This window comes from Eufriesea mexicana, unplaced genomic scaffold (assembly GCF_001483705.2).
Source record: "Eufriesea mexicana isolate 0111107269 unplaced genomic scaffold, ASM148370v2 scaffold9008, whole genome shotgun sequence".
NCBI classification, from domain to species: domain Eukaryota; kingdom Metazoa; phylum Arthropoda; class Insecta; order Hymenoptera; family Apidae; genus Eufriesea; species Eufriesea mexicana.
Genome location: NW_016916726.1, coordinates 310,579 through 334,578, shown reverse-complemented (window position 1 = coordinate 334,578; position 24,000 = coordinate 310,579). Strand labels below are relative to the sequence as shown.

Genomic DNA, 24,000 nt, shown 5'->3' with positions numbered 1-24,000 from the left:
AACTTTCCTGATAAGCGTTCGGATTTGGTCCCGATTACGGACACTAATGTGGGCATTGCTATATATAAATTATCAATTGCATGACTAGGAACCACACACCTTAAATGTCAAATAATTCATGTTTGAAATACAGCTGCATGGAACTACTGTGGGAATTCTAAAATTACATTACTTAAATTTTATATTACAGAATGTACACAATGCCTTATAGCTATCACTTACTATTAATACGCAATTCAATATCATGACTGTAAAGAATAATTCATTTTCTAATACAAATGAATTTGTGACAATATAAAGCACCAATTTGATAATCGAATATTTCTGTATAAATAAGTATAATTAACATGTATAGCTTCATTATAGGTACAATGTATTTGTACATTGAAATTATTAGTTTTTACTATATCTTATTAAGTATTCAATGACCTATTTCGTTTACTTGTTGAAGGGAGACCACGAGGATCACCATAAACCGGATCAAATGCAAAAAATGGTCTTATTGGAGTAATTGGACCCTGTGGACTTCGTATAGTTGTATTATTTAATGTAGGTGAACATGGACTACTAGTCTTTTTTAATTGTGGTGGACATTTATCATCTATAAAAAATAAATTTCGGTTAAGCACTATACAGTATAAATATAAACAAAAATTATATTGTTGAAATAATATACATACTGAAAACGGATCTATTCTTTATGTTTAAATCAATATTTGCTATTTTATTTTTCCATACTGCAAAATAAAATAGATAAAATGTTAAGAAAATATTCATGCAATGTAAAAAACAATAAGAAATCATTTCTAATTAATAAAAACTCACTATAGAAGAAAGTAATTACAAGAACAGCAAATGTTCCAAATGTATAACGATGGAAATATATATAGTCTACCCAATGAATTCCAGACAATGGTATAAAATTTTCATATTTTGTTATATGTACGAAGAGCTATAGAAAAAAGTTTAATTATTAATTACAATAAATTATAAAGTTTGATATTTATGTTTTGTTTACTTACAGATATATTTTGTTTTGTAATATCATTTGCAATAATAACTTTTTGACCTTGGATTTCTTCTTGATTATGCATTAAACGAAGTTTATATTGCATTGCATATTTTGAAATGTATTGACGAGCGCTTACAGTAATACCATCTGGTACATCAATCTATAGAAAATTAATATGAATAAACATATTTTTAAATTTACTTCTATTTCACTACAAAATTAATCTTACAGTAAGATGATCTAATACAGATTGCAAACCATATATCTCAAGTGTTGCAGTTGGTATGGTTTGTGAATGAGTATTGATAAAAACAATCTCTTTGACATCAACATAAACAGGAGGCAAATACGTAACTTCTAAAGGTATAGCCTCAATATCCTTACTTTGAGCACTTATTTGAATACGGCTTTCTAATGTACTAGAAATTATATTTGGTGAACCCATTGGAATTATATCACAATAATAGAAACCTACAATAAACAATATAAAAATAGTTGAATAATAATGAACACCATTATATCATAAGATTAAATTAAACATACCAGTTGTAATATCAAATCGCGGTTTAACAAGAAACAAATCTTTTACTCCAACAGATGAGGTCGATGAAACGAATTGTATATTACAAGTATAAGGAAATGAATTTAATGTAAATGAACTGAATGTTCTACAGCCACCTAATCCTCTAGATAGAACATTATTTTCTTTAACTTGTTCATCTTTACTTTTAAGTACGAGAGGAACGCTAAATGTTTCAGTTCCGGTAATATTTCGGCCCCTTAATGGAACAATTGATACCTGCATTTACAAGATAATGCTGTATAGCTTGAGAAACATTAATTTATAATTTCAGATAGCTCACTGAATGCAGTACCTTTGCAATAGATTGTATATTAACTTCTATTTCACCTTGCATATGAGTTGCAAGACTATGTTTTACTACTGCATAACCGACATTTTTTGCTCGACCTATTCCTGTAATAGGATCTACAGTTAATACTTCAGGAGCAGAAGATTGCCAATAACCAGGATCACCATCAGGAGATAGAAGTGGCATTGAAAAACAGACTATATCACCCACTGTTAAGGTAGTCTATAATACATTGTAAATATCAATGATATACGATGTATAAAATATTATTATTTGACATTAATAAACGTGTAAATTACCTTTGTAGGAAAAACTATATCACCAATCATCATATGTACATAATCAAATATTGCATTAGGATATCTTTCATTGTATGCTTTTACAACAAGATCTCCATTTTCAACAAATTTTGCAGTAACTACATTTTCAGAACTCTTAACAAATGATGCGAGATCGGCCCGATTTAGAATAGTTTTAGCATCAATCTCAGCAGCATGAAACTTTGTTCCAACATTATCATAATATTCAAGAATGTAATCCAATTCCATACCTTTAGGTAACATATTTAATTCTTCTCCATTTCGAATTCGTAAGATTGATTTCAAAGATAACATCATATAATGAATTGGTTTGACCTATGAATAAAAGGATTAAAATACAAATTTCTAAAACTTCCAATGAAATTCACATTTCAATAATATAATATAAAACTTACTTCAACAATAATAGTTAGTGATTGTTTCAAATTATATGCTTCTGTATTTGTAATAGAAATAATTATTTTTCCAAAATGTTCACCAGCTTTTATTATGCCATTTTTATCAATGGTAACAGTTTTAGATGCTGGTGTTAAAGCATGTGAATCCACTGAATCATTGCCATGTACAGTTGATAATACTTTATAAGTAGTTGAACCATGTTTGTCACGATTTGTTTGTAATTTTAAAACAGAATTTGGGGACATTAATATCACTGGTGCCTTAAATGGTAATCCCAAATGCATTAAACGTAGATCCTCGAAAATTTCAATTTTTACAAATGTAGTGTATGTTACATCACTTTTAAAACCAGCTAACATATTAGATGGCATTGTAATGTTTAGATAAATAGTTGCTAATCCAGCACCAATTGCTTTAGCTCTTAAAGACACTTCATTTTGATATCTAATGTTAATGCCAGTATTTTCATACATATTATGCAAGGTTACCAAACTAGAATCACTAGATGACCACATAAAAATTAACGGTAATTGCATAGAACCTATAATAAGAGGAGTCAAATGTTCTGGAATACCAAATGCCCAAAGTGGAAACGTTGCACCTACTTTTACTCTACTTGTTGGCACAACAATTTTAATTCCTTCAAGATACAATATGTGTATATCTGCATGGTCCTCAGAATGAATAACTTTGTTTCCCTTAGCATTAAGACCAATTGCCCTAACAATAATTTTTGTTTGTCCAACTGATTTTCCTTCAAATATACCATTGTGATCTATTTCTAAAATATCATTGTTTTGTGTAGAAAATTCAATTTCTGCATTTGATGGACCTCCTGTTGTTTGTACTTGATAAAGTGTTCCTACTAGTATTGTTAAATTTTTTGGTGAAATCTTTAAAGGAAGAAAAATTTGGATAGTTGCTGATTCACTCTGTATCTCTCTTTCACCTCCTTTATTGATAAAAGTTAATTGTGATTCTCCTTCTGCCATTCCATATATCATATAAAATAATTGATTATAAGGAGGATTACCATGTTCACTAGCAGGTAATTGTTTAACTTCTATACATCCATTATCGATTTCTGCTTTAAATTCTAAAGCATTTAAAGATGGTAATTTTATAATATGACCATTTGTATCATAAAGTTTCAATGTAGCTACTATACATTTTCCCTTTTCAATTTTATTCACTGTTTCTATTTCTATTACAGCAAGTTGTTGTATTTCAATTATAGCTTCAGCTGGTTTTGAAAGCAAGCAGAGATCTACTAAAGATAAATGAAGTACACCTGACTTTTTTGGTATAAAACTAATTGCTTTTGTTGATTCTATATAACGAACATCTGCAATATCATCAGCATTCAATACAAATTCATAATATCCAGAACCCTGACTCACTTGTAAATAATATTTTGCAGTGGGATCATTTAATACCATTAATTTATCAGGAGTAATACTTGTATCATTGACTAAGACTATTTCTATTGATGCTTCTATAAGAGGAGTTTCATAAATTTTTCTTTCAGTTTCAATTGCAAAAGGTGGCCATTCTGGTATTATTTTTAATTTACTTAATATATATTTTTGATAACCTGTAACTGTAGCTGTTAATGTAAGAGCACCAGAATGTTTTTTAAAAATGATATTTTGATAGTAATTTTTTGGTAAAATTACATTCATATCCGTAACTGTTTCTTCTATACAACCAGAAGACATTTCTACAAAACCTATACTTGTGGGTTTTAAATTCCAATCAATGTGTAAACTTGTAATATTATCGAATGTTCTATGTTCTTCGTCTTTTACTATCGTAATAAGCTTTAAATTCTTATCGCTATGAGCCATAATTCGTTCTGTATTGAGGTTAATAGGACAATTCTTACTATCTTTGAATTCAGGTTGGAGATAAATATGTCTGGGTTTACCACAAATAATTTTTACAGTTTCAGATGCATATGTACTCTTACAATTTGGTAGTAAAGGGATATTTGAAATGATATATGTGACATCCACCTCTCCAAGGGCACGGCACATTACTTCAAAAACTGATAATTCATATAATCCAGCTGGTGAATCTGCATGTTCTATTATTTCAACAATCTTTTTTTCAGATGCCTGGATTTTTCGTGAATAACTTTGAGGCTTATTAGACCATGGAAGGGGCCCACCTTTAAAAACTATTTTCCTTGATGAACCCACAGTTAATAAACTTTCTTTATTACTGGGATGTACTGCTATCAGAGGTTCATAGGCAGATACAGTAATGTTATCAGTTAAATACTGACCATTAGCATTATATACTACTGTTATTTCAGATGTTCCAATATCTATATTAGTAACTGCTATAACAGCACATGCAATTCCTACAGGTTCTACGATTTTACTATCATTTTGTATAAAATTACCATCTGGAATGTACATTTCGAAATTAATGTCTCTACAGTCGTTAAAAGGAATTTCTTTGGAATCTGTTCCATTAATTAATTTTCCATATAATGCAATATGAAGATATATCAGTTCCCCTTTAGCAGCTTCCATACTGTATTCAATTACTTTTAATTTGGAAGGGGGTAATACATACACCTTTGCTGTATCTCTATTATATTGATTTCTGGTCATAGCAACATTTATTTCTGTTGCTCCTGTTGCTAAAATCCTCATTCCTCCATTCTGAGAAACTGTTGCTATGGAGGGATGTTTGCTTGACCATACATATGATCCATCACCTCCATTCGCTTTCAACACTAAATCATACCTAAAACAATGGAACAAAGTTTTAAAAAATTATTGATAATACACCATAATTAGAGAAAAGCAATATAGCATAAATATTTACCTTGATTTAGCTTTAAAATCCCATGGAATAGCTAGTACTTTAGGTTGTATAGTAACTGGAGTATGAATCAAAAGTTCAGCTTTTGTAGTAGGATGTGAAGTAAGAGAGACCTTTTTACCATGCTTATCAATAATGCCATAAAGAGTAGCTTCAATAGTCATTGTTCCACATGTAACAGGTGTGCCAACAATATATGTGCCATTTTGAGTTATCAATTTTGGTTCAAAATAGTGTTCATCTAATTTTACTGATACTTCAACACCTTCTCCAATGTGGAATCTATGAGCTTTGTTATCATATAATTCAACTACAATTTCGTGAGTATGACCAAGTATTAAACCCCAATTTCTATTAGGTAAAACGGCGATAGCTACATATGCTACATCATTCACATTAACTGTAGCAGATGGTAAAATAACAGGATATTCGTCGCGAACATTTTTGTCATGTAAAAATACTTTGGTACGTCCTAAAGATTTAGCATATGCAAAATCACGATCGTCATCAATTTGTAATATGTTAGGATTTTCTGCTTCTAGATAATATTGGCTAAATGGTAAATTTATTTCTTCTAAACGACCTTGCTGAGCCTATTAATATATTAATAATTCAATTAACATAAGTATTTGAATTTATTATAACTAATAATATACTTACTTGCATTATTTTAAACTTAAAGCTGTCATATACCATAACTGTTATATCTGATGGAATGATAATTAAATTGGCTATTACAATTAATTCAACTTCTATTGGTGGAACATGTTTATACTCTGGATAAGGTAATTTTACAGAAACCTGTAATGAAACATATTTTTTTCTTTCTTTTTTGTAAAATTACAGCATTTAAAAGATCTAATAATATGCACATTTATGTCAAATTTATTGATACCTTTGCTGTACCAGTTTTTACTCCTTCTAGTAGTACAATATGCCCCTTTTTACCAATTGTATCTAATGCAGCAACTGTTGATGGAGTTTCATATTGTGATTCTTCATAGGTCATAAATCTCAAAACATCATTTGGTACCTTAGTATTTGATGTATACTTATCAGCATTATCTATACTCCAAAGAAATTCTACTCCAGCAAGAGTTGTAAATTCATTTCCTATAAAAGCAAATTATTACAATTTAAGCAAATTTTAAAAACTTATTCAATCTTTAAGATTTTAATGATTTGAAAACAAATTTTAAAGCTCTTAAATAATATATAAAATAATATATATAAATTTTTACCTTGTTCATCATATGCTCGTACTTCAAATGCTTCTGGTGCTTCTTCTATATATAATTCTCTTGTAGTTGTTACGAGATTTAAAGAAAAAATCGCATCAACTATAACATCACATCTTAAAAATTGTCCATTATTAACATCTTCTGCTAAGACTATTGCAGTATTTCTAGTAGATTCTCTTGTAATTGTTTGAATTAATATAGCAGAAGAACAAGTTCTTTCAACATTTTCATTAATAGGAATTAGTTGAATAATATCTAATCGTGATGTTGACCTATTGTTAAATAAATTTTTAATTTTAAATATAATACTATAAAAGAATTATAATATAATATAATATTAAATTTAAGTTAATAAAAATTGAAAATTTTTATTTTAATAATAAATATATTTTACGATGAAAATTATAAATAAATAAAGAATAAAACAATAGATTTACGTTGTAAAAAATAATAATTACCATTGATAACAAGCACCATCCGTAACTTCAAGTGTAAAATTTACAGCAAAATCATTAAATACTGGTAATAGAACTCGTGGAATATTTAGCCTGTGTACTGAAGCGTCTGATATCACACAACATAAAATAAAAAATACTGTCGAAAACATTATTTTTAATGATACTACATATCCAACCACAATTTCTTCACGTGTATTCATGATAATCTGCTGAACTTGGCGGTCTCTAAATAGCTTTCAAACCAGAATATTTCTACTATTTCGATTAGTATTCTTCGATATTTATCGATACTTTTCGATACTTTTAGTCAATATTTGAATTGTAAACTTTGATATTTAAAGCAAGAAAAAGAACAAAGTTTCTTATGCTTTTAATATTTCGTATTTATTCATTACGGTTTCAAGAAAAATACTATTTATTTAATTTATGAAAATAATGATAAATATTTAGGGAAAGTTAAAACATTCAAGTTTTAAGGATAGAGCCAATCAAAAAGATTATAGTGCAGCTGCAACATTCATGAAAATACCGCTTGAGTAAAACTGTTGATTTTCTATTTGCCACTTAGTCTTGTTATTTGCCAAAAAATACAAGCTGTTGATGTCTCATTTATTTGATAAGATATTTTGCATAACATTATATACGTTAATTAACAGTCAATATGTTCTAAAGCTTATTCTGTGAGCAATTACTAGTTGATTACTTTGCACTTTTTAACTACTGTAGAATAAGATATACAATATCGATAGATCAACCCGCGTTAGGATAACTTTAAAAATATTATTTTGGGTATGTTGAGTTTATCTTAAGAATAATTAATTTCGAAAGTGAGATTTGCTTGTGAGAATGGCCGATGAAATAGAAGCTGTTCGACTTGCCAACGACGATATTGAATGTATGGACGGCGAAATAGATGCTGATGATGTAGATGAAGAAGGTTCAGATGGGGTTGTAGTTCCAGAACTTCAGGGTACATTATCCAAATGGACAAATTATATACATGGCTGGCAAACTAGATTTATTGTTCTCAAAGATGGTACTTTATCTTATTACAAATCCGAGCAGGACAGTGGATTTGGATGTCGAGGTTCGATAAGCTTGTATAAAGCTAATATTAAGGTATAAATTGCTGCATAGCAATCAATTTTATATAAATTTATATTTTTGATCAAATTAATGAAAACTGATGATATTACTCTATATTATTTGTTTTATTAGGCTCATGAATTTGATGGATGTAGATTTGATGTATCTGTTAATGACTGCTTAGTATGGTATTTAAGAGCAAATACTCCTGAAGAGAAACAGCGTTGGGTAGATGTTTTAAAATCCTACAAGGTATAGAAATTTTATTATATGCATTAAATATTATATTATTTAAATATATATAAATTTAACAAATGTTCCTTTAGTCCATCAAAATGTATATATGTTTGTTCTAAATAGTCAGAATCTGGGTATGGAAGTGAAAATAGTTTGAAGCGACATGGTAGTGCCATTTCACTTGTATCAAATACACAATCTATTACAAGTGCAGGTAGTTTTACCAAACGTGGAGTTCGAGGACTAAAAGAGAAATTAGCAGAACTTGAAACCTTTAGAGATATTCTTATCAAACAAATTGATACTTTACAGAAATATTTTGACAATTGTGCAGAGAATGCTAAAAATATTTCCTCGAAAGGTACAAAAAATAATTTATGTTTATATGTATTCATTTGTTTCATATTCAATTATTTCACTTTTTTTTTTTTTTTTTTTTTTTTTTTTTTTTTTTTTTTTTTTTTTTTTTTTTTTTTTTTTTTTTTTTTGACATTTTAAACAACTGTTTTCTTCGTTTTTGTTTGGTTTTTACTTTTAACTGAATGAAAAATATTTGTTTTAGAAAATAAAGTTGAGACCATGTTTAACCCAGCTGAACAATCTGTGGATTTTAAGGGTGAAGCAATAACATTTAAAGCAACAAGTGAAGGTGTATTAGCAACATTACAACATTGTGTTGAATTAATGGTACAACGAGAAGATGCATGGCGTCGTAGATGGGAAAAAGAAGTTGAGAGAAAAAAAAAAGTACAAGAACTTTACAAAACTTTGAAAGAACAAGTTACAATGCAACAAGGTGATTCTCCCAGACCTAGAGTTCTTATTCATGGAGGTCCAGATTATGAGGTTGGTTTATATAAATTAATATAATATCTTAAAAATGGCATAACATAAGTAAACAAAAGTTTTAATGTTTAAGGAAGGTCCACATAGTGCTCTCTGTGATGAAGAATTCTATGATGCAGTGGAAACTGGATTAGATAAAATTGATGAAGAAAATCAGCTGAGAGATCGTTTGAAACAAAAATCAGTTTCAGTTTTAACTACTCCTACCATGTCAGCAGTTAAGCACAGACTTTGGCCAGAGGTAACTATTTATTTTTAAAACTTGTTATGCATATCTTAGAATGTTTTAATACTTTATTTATTATAATTGTCTTTAGATAGAAAAAATAACAATGGAACAATTACATTACGCGCGTCTTGGAGTAGGAGCTGGTGGATGGCAATTATTTGCTGAAGATGGTGATATGCGAATGTATAGACGCGAAGAAGAAGCAGATGGTTTAGTGGTTGATCCTTTGAAAGCTTGCCATGTTGTAAAAGGGGTTACAGGTCATGAAGTTTGCAAAATATTCTTTAGCCCTGAATACAGAACAGGGTGGGAAGCTACTCTCGAAGATATGACTGTAGTTGAAAATGTTTCCAAAGACACTTTAATATTTCTGCAAACGCATAAGCGAATTTGGCCTGCGAGTCAAAGAGACGCATTATTTTGGTCGCATATGCGCAGAGTTTCTGATGATCAAGATCTGGATGCACACGATTTATGGATAGTTTGTAATCATAGTACAGAACATCCTAATCATCCAGTAAGGTTTTATACAATTTTATTAATTTTATACATACATACATATATACACATTAAAATATTTACAGCCAAACACTGGGAAATGCGTAAGGGTTTATCTAACTGTTTGCCTTGTATGTCAAACTTTCATCGATCCTCCGAAAGACGAAGATGAAATAAAAAGAGAAAATATAACTTGCAAAATAACTTATTGTTCAGTTGGTTAGTATTATGTAATTTTGTTTTATTAATATGATAATATATCTATTGTCTTATATTTTTTTCTTTTTAATATAGTTAATCCTGGTGGATGGGCTCCAGCGGCTGTTTTACGTGCTATTTATAAAAAGGAGTATCCAAAGTTCCTTAAACGTTTCACTAGCTTTTGTATTGACCAGTGTAAGGATAAACCAATTATATTCTAAGAATAATTGATAGAACTTTCATATTTTCCATCCAATTTTTCATTTATTACATCAAAACATTTCCATGCTGTTGATGGACTAATGTATCAAAGGAGAAATCAGATGCTAAAAGATAAATATACATATGAAACGTAATATATTATATATATTATATATTATAATATATATGTATATATACATAGCTTAGTAAAACAGAATACAAACTGTTACATTGAAAGTGATTTATTAAAGCATAAAAAGGTATTATATACACTTCCAAGATAACTTTATAATGTGGGACGCATGCGCTAAAGCACTGTTTGTAAATTATATCTACTTCTTTAAATAACAGCTTGTTACTTTATTGTTATACAGAATGCTGTCGCAAGTCACTTGTACAAATCTTAACAAATTGATTACATACACATTTATCTATTGTTACATTATATATCCAATTAAATATGAAATTGTATGATATAAATTATATTGTTATTTTTATTTATACATAAAATGTGTACATTAATACACAGTATAAAGGTCAAATGGGGAAACATAATAAAGACTGTTGTAGATTTGCTGTAATTGTTTTGCATCTGTTACTTCAAATTAAATCCTGATCATTGTCAAGACATTAGAAGTGAAAATGATCCATTTCTGATTAAATACTTTTATTTTTACAAGTTAAAAATGCTTATTGACTGAATAGTTATGGCAAATATGTACAGGGTTTATAAATTAATTAACGAATTTTCATAAGAAATAAATTTATTTCTACAAATTATTCAACTAAAATTAAAAGAAAATTATATATATATATATATAAGTATATATGTTTATATATACACTTGCTCACGATATATGATATAGTATATATATATACATATATATGTTTACATTATAAAAAATACTTTTACTTCGTATCCTCTAGATTCAGTACATTGAAATCTGAATTTTGTTTCAGTAACTTCAGTTTAAAAATATCAAAGAAGGATACAGAAGTATAAAAATGCTTCTCTGTCTTACAAACTATTGTGAATTACAATAATGGCTAAAATTGTGAATATATTATTTATCTAAAATTCAGTTTATAAACATAATTTTTTATACATGTTATGCAAAGAGATATATTTTAAATTTAAAAAGTTCTGAAACAAGAATTGTAGTTACATATAACCGTTTCTTGTCAATTATCTTGACATAAAATTGAATATTATTGTATATTTACAAATTTAATCATTTAATTTTAGCCATTATATTAACAAATTTTGTGTCATTATACATATTTAGATTCAACTTCATAAAATAATCGTAAACTGAAAAAAATATACATGCAATTACTTGCAATTCATAGTGTATATCTATTGACAAAAATTGTATCTTAACTAAACAAAAGTATCAATAGTAATTGCTATATTCTTTACAATGTATATCATCCGCAAATATGCTATATGCATTATGGCAATTATACACATATGGAGTACACAATACCCCAAAAAGTTGTTGTTGGTTACTCCATAAAATTCAAATTAATTTATATCAAATTTAATTAAGACCAAGTTTAATGACATTTTAAACCCAATACAATCATATGTTAATGTATTTAAATAAAACTAATTCTAATTTAAAAACTTAATATTTTTTTTAAACTTATATACCGCATTATATGCTTCTTCAATTATATTTGTTACCTGTATAAATTTGAAACAATTTGGTAAAAATCAATCGTGAATGTAAAATATAAAAACTTTGCACTTTAAAACGATTTCAAATGTAAAAAAATGTATATTTCTGTTCTACATTTCAATATCTATTTTCCTTATGATTCATACGAACCTAATTTTTTTAATACACTAAGACCTTTTTCTTCATATTCTTCTCTTGTTATCCACACTGATTCACGATCCTTTGTAATTTCTGCTAATACAGCACCTCCCATGAAAACCATATCTTTACGTCTTGGGGAATCTTCAATTTTTATTTTAAATTTCTAAGAAAATATAGAAAGGTGAAAAAGTGTTATTTAAGTAATTATGAAAAAATATGTAATATTTCATAATTACATTTAACTTTGAAGTATCATTCTTTAATACTCTCTGAAAGTAAAGTTGCTTAATTTCTCTTTCAAGTCTAGATGGAAGTCCAGGATACATTGTGCTGCCACCACTTAAAACAATATGTTTATATAATTCACTTCTTATATCAATATCAGCTGCTTGAATGGTACTAAATACTAATTCAGCAATTCCTTGAGCTTCAACATTTATTAAATGAGGTTGGAATAAAGCTTCTGGTGCAGCAAATCTCTCACCACCTACTTTTATTACCCTTCCATCAGGAAGCTAAAATGTTTCCAAATTATTTACTGAAACATATTCTTAAATTTTATAAATTATATATATATACATATATATATTATAAAATTTCACTTACAGTATATGATTCAACTAAGACAGTGGTTTCAAGAGCTAATTTTTCTTCAGTTTCAATATTATAACCAATATAGCATAATTTTTCTTTTAACATTCTAACTGTTTCAAAATCAGCAGAATGGTTAAATGCATAACCACGTAGTAAAAGAAGTTTTATTAAATACATTGTAATATCTCGACCAGCTATATCTAGCCGCCGAGTAAGATGTGATAAAGCATACTCTTCAAATACTGGACAAATATGAGTAACTCCATCACCAGAATCTACTACAACACCGCTAATCAGCCCTTGAGCATATAATGTAAGTACTGCTTGAATTGCAATGTATGTTCCAGCAAAACCATATTTTTCAAACATTACCTAAAATAGTTCAATTATTAAAAAAATTGAAAAAAAAAGACCAATTTAACTATAAATAATTTATAACTATAGTTTCATATTACCTCAATCATTTTTTCACGATTTGTGATAGGATTCATTGGTGGTTCGGTTAATAAAATTTTACACTCTCTAGGATTGATATTCATTTTCTCCTTGCCAAACGTGTAATCCCAAACATGACACATGTCTTCCCAATTTCTGTTAGGAATTTTAATAATGAAATATTTCATAATTCATATAGATGAATACACTCATATACACACCTAACAATTCCATTTTGCATTGGATAACTAATCTCTAGCATAGAACGAAGTTTACTTGCTTCATCCCCAACCATTAAATCCTATTATAATAAAATACAATAAAGTAAGTTTGATTATATATGTTATTATCATAAGATATACATGTTAATAGAAATTGTTAATAATTCAATAACTTAACACACTCTAATTTTTCATGGAATAATTGAGGATAGAATTAGGTGTAAGTTTTTTAAAATTTTATATCATTATTAACAAAAATTTATTTCTGATAACATTACCTTTTCTTTTTCATAGTTTATAATGCCACCAAATAACATAAAATTAATTACTGTAATACATATAAATAAGAATAGAAGAAAATAAAATACTAAAATACTAAATCTTAGAAACAAGTATTGAATACAAATGAAAACTATAGCAATAAAAGTATTAAATTTTTTAAATACTGATATAATATTGCTAAATGTAAATATGAACATTAAAAAATGCAATGAACTTACAGGCATGTTAAGCACATCCTATGAGAGCAAATGTAAGGACATAAATATATTAAACAATGTTCAAAAGTAACGTATATAAAATCTCATACATATAAATATAAAAGTAACTTCTACAAATATCCTCTTTTTATTATATTTTATTCCTAACATTAATTAAATAATAATGAGTAGAAAAACATTTATTTGGTAATGATGAATATATTATAAAAAAGAATGCATAATTAACTAAATTTATCATAAGTCATTGAAATAAATAAATATAATTTTATAATTGTCAATTATTAATTACGCTTTTAACAAAGATATAATATATTTCAATAATCTTAAAAATACTATCTTACTTTTAATATGTACAATCCATTTTAGCACTGGTTAGTAAACAAGGTTAATAAATGACAAATGCATTTTCAATTAGATTTAAACTCTGGGGCACACAGTGTAATATTATGAAGTGACTTACACGAATACAATACTCTTGCTGAAAATTAAGTAAATTTATTAATAAACTGCTTATGAGTGTTTAAATCTTTTTCAAATAAAAGAAATAAATTTTAAAATATAAAAATTCATATCCAATTCAGTTTTTAACGTTTTTAATATAAAATAAAGAAAGAATTTCCTAACATTAATTAAATAATAATGAGTAGAAAAACATTTATTTGGTAATGATGAATATATTATAAAAAAGAATGCATAATTAACTAAATTTATCATAAGTCATTGAAATAAATAAATATAATTTTATAATTGTCAATTATTAATTACGCTTTTAACAAAGATATAATATATTTCAATAATCTTAAAAATACTATCTTACTTTTAATATGTACAATCCATTTTAGCACTGGTTAGTAAACAAGGTTAATAAATGACAAATGCATTTTCAATTAGATTTAAACTCTGGGGCACACAGTGTAATATTATGAAGTGACTTACACGAATACAATACTCTTGCTGAAAATTAAGTAAATTTATTAATAAACTGCTTATGAGTGTTTAAATCTTTTTCAAATAAAAGAAATAAATTTTAAAATATAAAAATTCATATCCAATTCAGTTTTTAACGTTTTTAATATAATATAAAGAAAGAATATTTATTTTATTTAAAAAAAATAAATAGTATAATTTTTATAAAATGCAAAAACTTTATACTAAATATAAAGCAACAAATATTATTCATAAATAATATTAATAACTTCTTTTTTAATTAATTAATTGAAGATGTAACAACGATTCCAATTGATTTGTTATAATTGTAAAATTACAAAAGATACCTTTATGTCAATGTCCCCTATTTTATTGACAGCTCTGATAATAGGACGTCCAACTATAGATGGAAATATGTGTGCTGGGAAATTTGCTCCTGCATATCCACATTTTACAAACTGCAAAAGTATAATGTTATCTTATTGGCGTCAAAAATAAAATTTTACAAAATGTGTTTAAAACATTTTGTAATAAAAATTAGGATATAAGAATAAAACCATAACCTTACCCCTGTTCCATTATCGCAAACAATAATCTTTCTGCCTTTGCTATCCATTTTTTGACACGATTTTATTATTTAAACAGACTTTATATTTTTTATGTTAAAGCGTAGTAATCATTGCACACTTCACGAAATGACTAATTATTATAAGATCTAGGGCGTTACCGGCATGACGGTTTATAAGCAATAACGACCGTTGTACAACCACTACAACTCACATTAAAACAATAAATATTTACTTTTTTCTTGAAAAAAATCAAAAGTTGCAAATTATATATATTTTTTTTTAATACATATCACATACACCATCTAGCAAGCGAGCTGATAATACAACACACTCTCTTTGATCTAAATTCTCGCCGCAAACGGACACATAGTTTAAGTCTGATATACAATTATTATACTCGGATTGGTTCAATAGTATCTGAGCAAGGTGTTATCTACGTCTGTTATTTGCTTTGCCAAATAAAATATTTCTGTTCAAATATTCTGACTGTATTCAAATTATGATTAAATATAATATCTTAATATAATAGATTAATTATTACACAAATCACATAATAATATTCACAAAATATTTTACAATAAGCAGTTTTTTATAAAAAGTGCTCTGTAACCAAAAAAATTTGTATTATTCTTGATCAATCTTTTTTATAATCACTTTTTTTGCTTAATTATTTTTTTATTAATTAGTAACATTATAAAAAGTTACATTTCATAATTCTTTCATACACGATGGATCTTCCAATTGCTTATTTAACACGAAAAGAAGTAATATCCAGCTGTCACCGTTTACATAAGTATCGTATCATTTATTTTTATATAAAATTCTTTTATTTAACGAAAACAATTATTTTGCAGTGAAAATTTAACTGAAGAAGAAAATAAAAATATATATGGAAAATGTAACAATTATTGGGGTCATGGTCATAATTACACAGGTAATTATTATTACTATATTCATATCTATAAGTTTATATTGCATTTTTTTTTATTTTAGTTGAAGTGACTGTATGTGGACCAATAGACTGTGTAACAGGTATGGTCATGAATATATCAGATTTAAAATTATACATGAAACAAGTGTTAATGGATCAATTGGATCATAAAAATTTGGATAAGGATGTACCTTATTTTAAAAATATTGTTTCCACTACGGAAAACGTAGCTATCTATGTTTTTAATGAACTAAAAAGGATTATGCCAAATCCAGAGCTTTTATATGAAGTTAAAATCTATGAAACTGATAAAAATATTGTTATCTACAGAGGAGAAAAAAAAACAAAATGTTAAATTTGCTGACATTTTGAACACCAAAAGTTTAAATGTTATACTCTATAAATATGTTATTAACTTAAAAAAAGATTACACCTGATACTTAACCAATATTATAGAAAATAAATATAAAAATATATTAATTCGGTTGGTATAAGGTTATGAAGAAGGAACTACATTAATATTACATTTACTCTTTTTTTCAGTATACAAATATTTTACAATATTGATTCACACTTCAAAAGAATAAATATATGCTTCTATCTTAATATTGCACCTCTAAAGATGTTTTACTAATTTATTAATAACACATATTTGTACAAAAAGTAATAACTAGAATAATATCACAAATTAAAATAAAGAATCCATCTTCTAAGTAAGATAGATAAACATAAAGTATATGTTTTTTTTATAAAAAGATTCGTACAAAGTTAATTTTTTAAATAAATAAAATAAATAGTATACTGTATTTTAAATTACTGATTACTATTTAATAAATGCTAAACAGTCCTTATAATATTTATGTTAATAATTATATATTTGTATTAATATCAAGTTTAATGTAACTTCTGATAGTTACATATGGTATACCAAGTTCAAAGTCATCCTTTGGCCAATACTTTAGTACTGGTGATTGCTGTGGCTTTTCTTCTTTTACAGAAAAATATGCAAAAAGTACAGCTGCTGTGTAGCTTGCAATAAAAATAAATAAATGCCAGAGTGCATGTAAATAAGGGAAATTCAGGTTCAACCAAGTATCACAAAATAAACGATCATTCAGCCAACAAGCAACTGCTAATAACCATACAGCACCACATCGTAAACCCAATCTATAAACCCTCATTGATTTTGTCCTTAAGAAAAGCATGCACAATGATGTAATTACAAATTACATCATAAAGTGTTAAATAGACATTGATTAAAAATTTTACCTTTTTAATTCGATAATCATAAACCCAAATGCAGGTATACCAAGACTCATTAAAGCAAATGCATTTATTGCAGGATGTATAAATGACAAACCAGTTGCAATTAAAGTTGGTAAAGTTGCACATATGGCAAGAATTTTTCTATTATTGTGTAAAATACTTGGAAAATATCTTCTTGGCAAAAACATACAAAAACCAGCCATATATACCCATAAAATTGCCAATTCATCTAATAATTGTCCTATGATCAAATAAATAATTTTGGCATTTACTTAAGTTTGATAAATCTATGATATTTTGTTACTTACCTATTAGGGATAAAGTAGCATGAAAATATGCACTACTGAGACCTACTATCATTAATAAGAACCAAATTATATGAATTCCCGGATTTACAAATCGACCATAATCTCTAAAAAGGTGCATAAGAACAGGAGGAAGTAACAAAAATACTACATTACTCAGCTGTGAATAAAAATACAATGATCATTTTGTTAATATATTAATTTAATGTTTCAGAAATATACAAGCTCTACAATAAAAAAAAAAAAAAAGAAAAAAAGAAAAGTGGATACTGTTTTCACTGTAGTAAAATACAAACCGTATTCATAAATTCTGCGATACTAGAAGAAATGTTATAATTGCGCTCGCACCAGTCAACTGGTGAACTACCAGCTTCAAATGGTTTCCACATATCGAAATATTTAATTTTACTTAATTTCTATCAATATAAAAATTTACAAACGTAAAATCTTTAACCTGTAAGCTGTATAAAATATTTATAATTATGACAACATAGAAATTGATTATTAAATTATGTAAAATATACAAAAAAATATGGAAACCAAAAAGAAACGATTACAGAATCTTTATACCTTTCGTATTAGTAGCTCATATTATTCTCATTCAATAGTACTTTTATACGCATTAACAACTGTTATTACATGGACAAAACATAATAAATATTTATTACAACTGATTGCATAAAGAATGCTTGAAAAACATACTAGCACGATTAATAAACATCTTGTTTGTATTTATATAAAAATCTGGAAACGTAATGTGATCATAGACTACGAATATAATAGTTAAAAACTGTAAATGTATATGTTGATAGGATAATACATAATATCAATAGTTTTCAAAAATTAATTTATAAGAGAAGATTTTTATAGTTTCTTTTGTATGTTAGAAACAACAGAAAATATGTAAGCTTAAAAATTATTGAATTACTTTTGAATTTCATATATAGTGAATTTTTACGTATTTATCATTTCTTTTGTAAAGATTGGTACTACTTATATAGTTTGTATCACTACATGCTATATGCGTAGAATTCCACGTGTACAGTGTAAATTGACAATGTTTAAAAATGTTAACAATTGATACTTGTGATGTAAAATTAAAAAATGTATTTGTTTATTGTAAATAATTTCTTAAATACATTAACGTTATATCAATGTTCATATAGAAAATAGAGTATTGACTTTTTTTTACGTATGTCAACCTCAATCATGAGTTTTTACATATACGAATCAGACATTATTGTGTGTTGTAATGAACAAATTGTAATATATAATATTGAAAATGGTATTGAAACAATGATTTCTTTACCTAAATTGCAAACTGACAAGAAGATTAATATGCATAATAATATAAACATCGAAACTTTTCACATAATTACAAATGTAATGTTTTCAAGTGATGGAAAATATTTCTTTGTCTATACAAATCATAAGCAACTTTGTCTATACGAGAGAGAAAGTCAGAATCTTTTATTAAATAAAATACTTCCCAAAGCTGCAAGCAAAGTGCAATTTACTCCAGATAATGACATAGTTGTTGCTGATAAAACAGGGGATGTTCATCTCTTTTCTAATAAACAACATGACAGTGGAATATTACTTTTAGGACATTTATCAATGTTACTTGATGTATTAATTACAGAAGATGGGAAATATATTATCACAACGGATAGAGATGAAAAAATTAGAGTTTCAATGTTTCCAAATTCATATAATATTGTTTCCTATTGTTTAGGACATACAAAATTTGTAACAAATATTCTGGAATTACCTCACGATAAAAGTGTCTTAATGTCTTGTGGAGGAGATGGAACATTTATATTATGGGACTACAAAATTGGAAAGGAATTATTATGTGTTAATTTTCATAATAAAATATCTAAAAATGATATTAAAATGTTCAATGAGCTACTTCATAATTATAACTTAGAAGAATCTGTTGAAGTTTTACCTGTTAAACATTTAAGGCTCATGGTACTTAGTACAACTTCATCTTTAGCTATAATGAGCTTCTATAATAATTCATTATTACTAGCGTACATAATTAATAGTACATCAAAATCAAACATTGAAGTAATATATGTACAATCCATAATCACAGATAGTGAGCCAATAGAATGCTATCTTTACAAAGACAATTTATGGATATTAAATGACCATGGATTTAAAATATATGAATTTAAAGATAATAATTTTGTACTTAGTAATGGCAAAAATTATAAAATAAACCAATTAAACAGTTATTGGAAAACATTAAAAAAAGGTACTACTCGACAAGATTTATTCTTCATCTTGTATAAAAGAAAATATGACAATGTTCAAGAATATTTACAACGAAAAAAAACACGTCTTACAAATACGATTGATATGTAAATAGTAATATGCAACATTATAGAAGCTATAACTGATTTTTATACCCAAAATAAAATATAAATGTATAAAATAACATTGAATTTAAACAAAATATTTAATAGAAGTTTTATGCATATTTTCATTACAAAACGAGTAGTATTATAATAAAGTAAGTTCGGTTTATTAACCCAGACTGTTTAGTGAATTAACTGAGTTTTTAATTGAATGTAATTGATATATGTCAATTAAACAGGTTTGTAATCTAATTTGGATTCAAGTTTCTTATTATCTGAAACTTTCCTTACTGCTTTCATAAAATCTTCTTGTATTACATACTCTCTTTCTGATCTTATAGCAAATAGTCCTGCTTCAGTGCAAACATTTCTTAAGTCAGCACCGTTAAATCCATCCGAAAGTTTAACTACTGCTTCATAATCTAGATTAAATTTAAAATTATTAAAAGTATGTACAAAATATTAGAAAAAAGAGGAAAGGAAACAAAACTAAAAGAGAATAGATAAATGGTACCAATTTCTCCATGTTTAGATATATTTGCAGCATGAATTTTTAAAATTTCTAAACGCGCTTGTTCGTTAGGTAATGGGATTTCAATTTTTCTATCTAATCTCCCGGGCCGTAACAAAGCTGGGTCCAAAGTATCTGGTCTATTTGTAGCCATTATCATTTTAACTTGACCTAACGAATCAAAACCATCCATTTGATTCAATAATTCCATTAAAGTTCTTTGAATTTCTCGATCAGCACTCGTACCTTCCGAAAATCTACGCCCACCTGTATAAGAATAAGTAATTAAAAATACTTTATTTATTTACTTTGAACAATAATACTCATACCAATTGCATCAATTTCATCCATGAATATGATACAAGGTTGATGATCTCGTGCATAATTAAACATTTCTCTAATCAATCTTGCTGATTCTCCAATGTACTTATCAACAATAGCACTTGACACAACTTTTAGAAAGTTTGCATTCAATTGACTAGCAATTACTCTGGCTAATAATGTTTTTCCAGTTCCTGGTGGACCATATAAAAGGCATCCTTTGGGAGGGGTTATACCAACTCTTTGAAATAGTTCGGGATTTATTAATGGTAGTTCTATAACTTCCCTTAGTTCACGTGTTTGTTCACTTAGACCACCAATTGCATTATATGCAACATTACCCGGATCTTCATGTGACATATTGTAAACTAATGGATCAACCTGAATATATTAATAAAAAGTTAAAGTTTTTTGGAATATAACATTAATTTACAGGAAAATAAATTTTACCTCACGAGGTAAATAACGCATTATGGTAAGGGTAGTCATGTCAAGGGCTACTCTTGTCCCAGATTTTAATTTATTTTTATCAAGTTGTCGTCGACATCCAACAACATAACGTGGACCATTTGTTGCTTTTACTATAACTAAGCATAAAAATATACTTTTATATATGTATATATGTATATATACCTCATAGAAGAATATTATTTTAGTACACAAACTTACACTTTTCTTCTGTAAGTTGTTTCAATACTTCACCAACAATCTAAAATATAAATATTACACATTTTTAATAGACATTTATATGATATTATATTATAACAAATTATTAAAAGATTTATGACATACCTGTCCAACACTTTGTAAAGCTTTCAAATCACTTTCAGATTTATCATACTTTTTTGTTAAGTCTTTAAGATGTTCTCTCACTAAAAAAATAAGAATTATGCTAAAAATTCATTACAATGATGATTAACTTTGCAACAATAATTATCTATATATGTAGAATTGAGGTTAAGTACCTGAAATTGTTTAGTTAAGTAAAACAAGAAAAATTAATATATATAATAAATACTACTTACTTTCCTTTAAACGTGATTCTACTTCTTTATGTTCTATGAGCTTTTTTCGATAATCTTGAAGGGCTTTTTCCCTAACCGAATCCACGGTGGCTGCCATCTTTACTTATTTTGCTGTCTAACTGTCTTAGGTAACGTTTCTACAAAATACTGTATATATCACGGCATATGCTGTGCAATTATTTTAGATTGTCATTCAAACTTTAATAATGCATATTTTAAAATTTTAATAATTTTGCTAAAAATAGTAAAACTATTAGTTTTAATGAAAGTTACATCTTAATTAACCATTCATTGTTTTGTTGTGATAGTGGATCCGCCTTTATTGCAAATGTATTTATGGTTTAATCTACCCTGTGCGTTTATGGCTTATCTTATGCCCTATAAAGGACATTTAATATATATTATTTAATTAAAAGTTGCATTTCTGAATGAAATTAATAAAAGCTTAAATTTCAATTTATAGCTAAAATGTTAGTTTTAATAAGTAAATTATATCCATTTAGATGTGTAACTGCATTGTGCACAAAAGTAATTAAAAGAAATTATATGAATGAAATGATAAAAAATCATCCTTATAAACATATTCATCCATGGAAATCGTTAGAAGAATTTTCGGACCATCTATTAAATAATATGATTTACAATAAAAGTAATAATGTTTAATAATCGATATATATGATTGTAATATCTGTTGATATTAATTTTTAATTTTGTTTTTCCAGATGGACTAGTAGTATTAAATAAACCATATGGAATAAGGCGTAATAAATTTGAATCGTCGAATTCAAGAAATAATGTACCATATGGTGCAAATTATGTGTTACAAGATGCTATACCATATATTGCTATGCAATTAAATTATCCAAATTTAACTATAATTCGAAGTCCTGAGATGTAAATGCAAATTAGTTTTCACTAATTATTTGTAACTTCTGTTTTTACTTAAATTTAAGAATTAATTATTATATTAGGTATATGAGCGGTATTACACTTCTAGCATCAGATTTAAACGTTGAAAATGCTATAGTACTTGCATATGCTCGTTCTGAATTTTTTGCAAATACTTATTGGGTTATTACAGTCCGTGTACCTAAAAAATTGAAGGATGATTCATGCTTGGCAATTAAATCTGTATCAAATCCTAAGTTTCAAGAAAGAAAGGTAAAAATTAAATAATTTCTTAAAATGTCTTATATTAATACTGCATTATTTCAATAAAATTTTCAGAATATCCTTGTTTCAAACTGGTCTAATAATGAAAAAATATCACATAAGATAAAAATATTAAAAACAGAATATGAGGTGTTATCTAATTCTACGCTTAATTTGTGTTCCTTGATTAAATTAAAATCATCTACTCATAATAAGCATGCCATTAGATTGTTTACATCTACATGCTTATATTGCCCAGTTCTAGGAGATAATATTTATGCAAATCTTATTCAGAAAGTAGGAAAGACTTATGTAAGAGTTGATCCATTTCTTAATAAGTTTGGTCTACCAAAATTAGATGAAAAGCTCTTCATATTATTGAAAGTGAACCCTAGAGAACAAAGAATTATTCCTGCTCACATTCATTTAAAATCAATAATTCTACCAAAATTTTTTGGAGAAACGTTAACAATTGATGCACCTTTAATGCCATATTTTAATTGGACATGTGAACAACTTGAATTTAAAAGTGTAATAAACAATAGTGTTGAGCCTAATTCAAGTTTAGCAAGCAAAATAATTTAAACATAAATTAATTTTTGTATGATATAATATTGTA

The 24,000-nt window shown here is 26.9% G+C and overlaps 7 protein-coding genes across 10 annotated transcripts; 3 read left to right on the top strand and 4 right to left on the bottom strand.

Annotated features, from left to right (window-relative positions):
- Window positions 1-413: 413 nt before the first annotated feature.
- Gp210 (nucleoporin 210) lies at window positions 414-7,310 on the bottom strand. The gene is made up of 14 exons (XM_017907784.1): window positions 7,138-7,310; window positions 6,680-6,951; window positions 6,334-6,551; window positions 6,099-6,239; window positions 5,442-6,031; window positions 2,600-5,360; window positions 2,184-2,519; window positions 1,888-2,106; window positions 1,556-1,811; window positions 1,242-1,483; window positions 1,023-1,172; window positions 826-952; window positions 681-737; window positions 414-601 (listed from the first exon to the last, which is right to left on the bottom strand). Exons 1-14 carry the CDS (start codon window positions 7,284-7,286, stop codon window positions 414-416), a joined length of 5,706 nt encoding a protein of 1,901 aa, XP_017763273.1. The 5' UTR covers window positions 7,287-7,310.
- Window positions 7,311-7,756: 446 nt separating this feature from the next.
- cert (ceramide transfer protein) lies at window positions 7,757-10,569 on the top strand. Its single transcript, XM_017907780.1, has 8 exons — window positions 7,757-8,256; window positions 8,356-8,475; window positions 8,584-8,821; window positions 9,023-9,306; window positions 9,380-9,547; window positions 9,624-10,052; window positions 10,120-10,252; window positions 10,328-10,569. Exons 1-8 carry the CDS (start codon window positions 7,984-7,986, stop codon window positions 10,453-10,455), a joined length of 1,773 nt encoding a protein of 590 aa, XP_017763269.1. The 5' UTR covers window positions 7,757-7,983; the 3' UTR covers window positions 10,456-10,569.
- A 1,681-nt stretch (window positions 10,570-12,250) lies between these two features.
- Arp2 (Actin-related protein 2) lies at window positions 12,251-15,858 on the bottom strand. 4 transcript variants are annotated; one of them, XM_017907776.1, is made up of 8 exons: window positions 15,504-15,858; window positions 15,283-15,393; window positions 14,945-14,962; window positions 13,509-13,588; window positions 13,308-13,443; window positions 12,865-13,224; window positions 12,495-12,773; window positions 12,251-12,421 (listed from the first exon to the last, which is right to left on the bottom strand). In XM_017907776.1, the coding sequence occupies exons 1-8, from the start codon at window positions 15,549-15,551 to the stop codon at window positions 12,251-12,253; spliced, it is 1,203 nt and encodes a 400-aa protein (XP_017763265.1). In that variant the 5' UTR covers window positions 15,552-15,858. The 4 variants fall into 4 exon arrangements, with proteins under 4 accessions (XP_017763265.1, XP_017763266.1, XP_017763267.1 ...); XM_017907777.1 differs by lacking the exon at window positions 14,945-14,962 and adding an exon at window positions 14,469-14,486; XM_017907778.1 differs by lacking the exon at window positions 14,945-14,962.
- A 1,446-nt stretch (window positions 15,859-17,304) lies between these two features.
- On the bottom strand, window positions 17,305-18,441 carry bwa (alkaline ceramidase). The gene is made up of 4 exons (XM_017907781.1): window positions 18,303-18,441; window positions 18,010-18,166; window positions 17,705-17,942; window positions 17,305-17,626 (listed from the first exon to the last, which is right to left on the bottom strand). Exons 1-4 carry the CDS (start codon window positions 18,393-18,395, stop codon window positions 17,305-17,307), a joined length of 810 nt encoding a protein of 269 aa, XP_017763270.1. The 5' UTR covers window positions 18,396-18,441.
- A 759-nt stretch (window positions 18,442-19,200) lies between these two features.
- wuho (tRNA (guanine-N(7)-)-methyltransferase non-catalytic subunit wuho) lies at window positions 19,201-20,379 on the top strand. The gene has a single exon (XM_017907770.1). It carries the CDS (start codon window positions 19,201-19,203, stop codon window positions 20,377-20,379), a length of 1,179 nt encoding a protein of 392 aa, XP_017763259.1.
- Window positions 20,380-20,518: 139 nt separating this feature from the next.
- Window positions 20,519-22,326, bottom strand: Rpt4 (Regulatory particle triple-A ATPase 4). The gene is made up of 7 exons (XM_017907775.1): window positions 22,230-22,326; window positions 21,997-22,076; window positions 21,874-21,913; window positions 21,655-21,791; window positions 21,213-21,585; window positions 20,887-21,150; window positions 20,519-20,794 (listed from the first exon to the last, which is right to left on the bottom strand). Exons 1-7 carry the CDS (start codon window positions 22,324-22,326, stop codon window positions 20,604-20,606), a joined length of 1,182 nt encoding a protein of 393 aa, XP_017763264.1. The 3' UTR covers window positions 20,519-20,603.
- A 371-nt stretch (window positions 22,327-22,697) lies between these two features.
- LOC108553028 (RNA pseudouridylate synthase domain-containing protein 4) lies at window positions 22,698-23,966 on the top strand. The gene is made up of 4 exons (XM_017907768.1): window positions 22,698-22,878; window positions 22,952-23,123; window positions 23,201-23,390; window positions 23,457-23,966. Exons 1-4 carry the CDS (start codon window positions 22,698-22,700, stop codon window positions 23,964-23,966), a joined length of 1,053 nt encoding a protein of 350 aa, XP_017763257.1.
- The last annotated feature ends 34 nt before the right edge of the window (window positions 23,967-24,000 follow it).

Bases quoted from the DNA above. Each gene is read 5' to 3' on its own strand.
- bwa (XM_017907781.1), bottom strand. From the start codon at position 18,395: ATGTGGAAACCATTTGAAGCTGGTAGTTCACCAGTTGACTGGTGCGAG. The intron at 18,167-18,302 runs GTTTGTATTTTA...TTTTATTCACAG, and splicing joins TCGCAGAATTTATGAATACG to CTGAGTAATGTAGTATTTTT. The intron at 17,943-18,009 runs GTAAGTAACAAA...ATTTGATCATAG, and splicing joins TGCTACTTTATCCCTAATAG to GACAATTATTAGATGAATTG.
- Rpt4 (XM_017907775.1), bottom strand. From the start codon at position 22,326: ATGGCAGCCACCGTGGATTCGGTTAGGGAAAAAGCCCTTCAAGATTAT. The intron at 21,792-21,873 runs GTAAGTTTGTGT...TTTTATGCTTAG, and splicing joins ACAACTTACAGAAGAAAAGT to TTATAGTAAAAGCAACAAAT. The intron at 21,151-21,212 runs GTATGAGTATTA...ATTCTTATACAG, and splicing joins GGATGAAATTGATGCAATTG to GTGGGCGTAGATTTTCGGAA.
- cert (XM_017907780.1), top strand. From the start codon at position 7,984: ATGGCCGATGAAATAGAAGCTGTTCGACTTGCCAACGACGATATTGAA. The intron at 8,257-8,355 runs GTATAAATTGCT...TTGTTTTATTAG, and splicing joins TGTATAAAGCTAATATTAAG to GCTCATGAATTTGATGGATG. The intron at 10,053-10,119 runs GTAAGGTTTTAT...AAATATTTACAG, and splicing joins CAGAACATCCTAATCATCCA to CCAAACACTGGGAAATGCGT.
- LOC108553028 (XM_017907768.1), top strand. From the start codon at position 22,698: ATGTTAGTTTTAATAAGTAAATTATATCCATTTAGATGTGTAACTGCA. The intron at 23,124-23,200 runs GTAAATGCAAAT...TTATTATATTAG, and splicing joins ATAATTCGAAGTCCTGAGAT to GTATATGAGCGGTATTACAC. The intron at 23,391-23,456 runs GTAAAAATTAAA...TAAAATTTTCAG, and splicing joins CTAAGTTTCAAGAAAGAAAG to AATATCCTTGTTTCAAACTG.
- Gp210 (XM_017907784.1), bottom strand. From the start codon at position 7,286: ATGTTTTCGACAGTATTTTTTATTTTATGTTGTGTGATATCAGACGCT. The intron at 6,552-6,679 runs GTAAAAATTTAT...TTGCTTTTATAG, and splicing joins ACGAGCATATGATGAACAAG to GAAATGAATTTACAACTCTT. The intron at 1,484-1,555 runs GTATGTTTAATT...TGTTTATTGTAG, and splicing joins GCGATTTGATATTACAACTG to GTTTCTATTATTGTGATATA.
- wuho (XM_017907770.1), top strand. From the start codon at position 19,201: ATGTCAACCTCAATCATGAGTTTTTACATATACGAATCAGACATTATT.
- Arp2 (XM_017907776.1), bottom strand. From the start codon at position 15,551: ATGGATAGCAAAGGCAGAAAGATTATTGTTTGCGATAATGGAACAGGG. The intron at 13,225-13,307 runs GTAATATGAAAC...GAACTATTTTAG, and splicing joins ATCGTGAAAAAATGATTGAG to GTAATGTTTGAAAAATATGG. The intron at 12,774-12,864 runs GTAAGTGAAATT...GAAACATTTTAG, and splicing joins TCTTAGTTGAATCATATACT to CTTCCTGATGGAAGGGTAAT.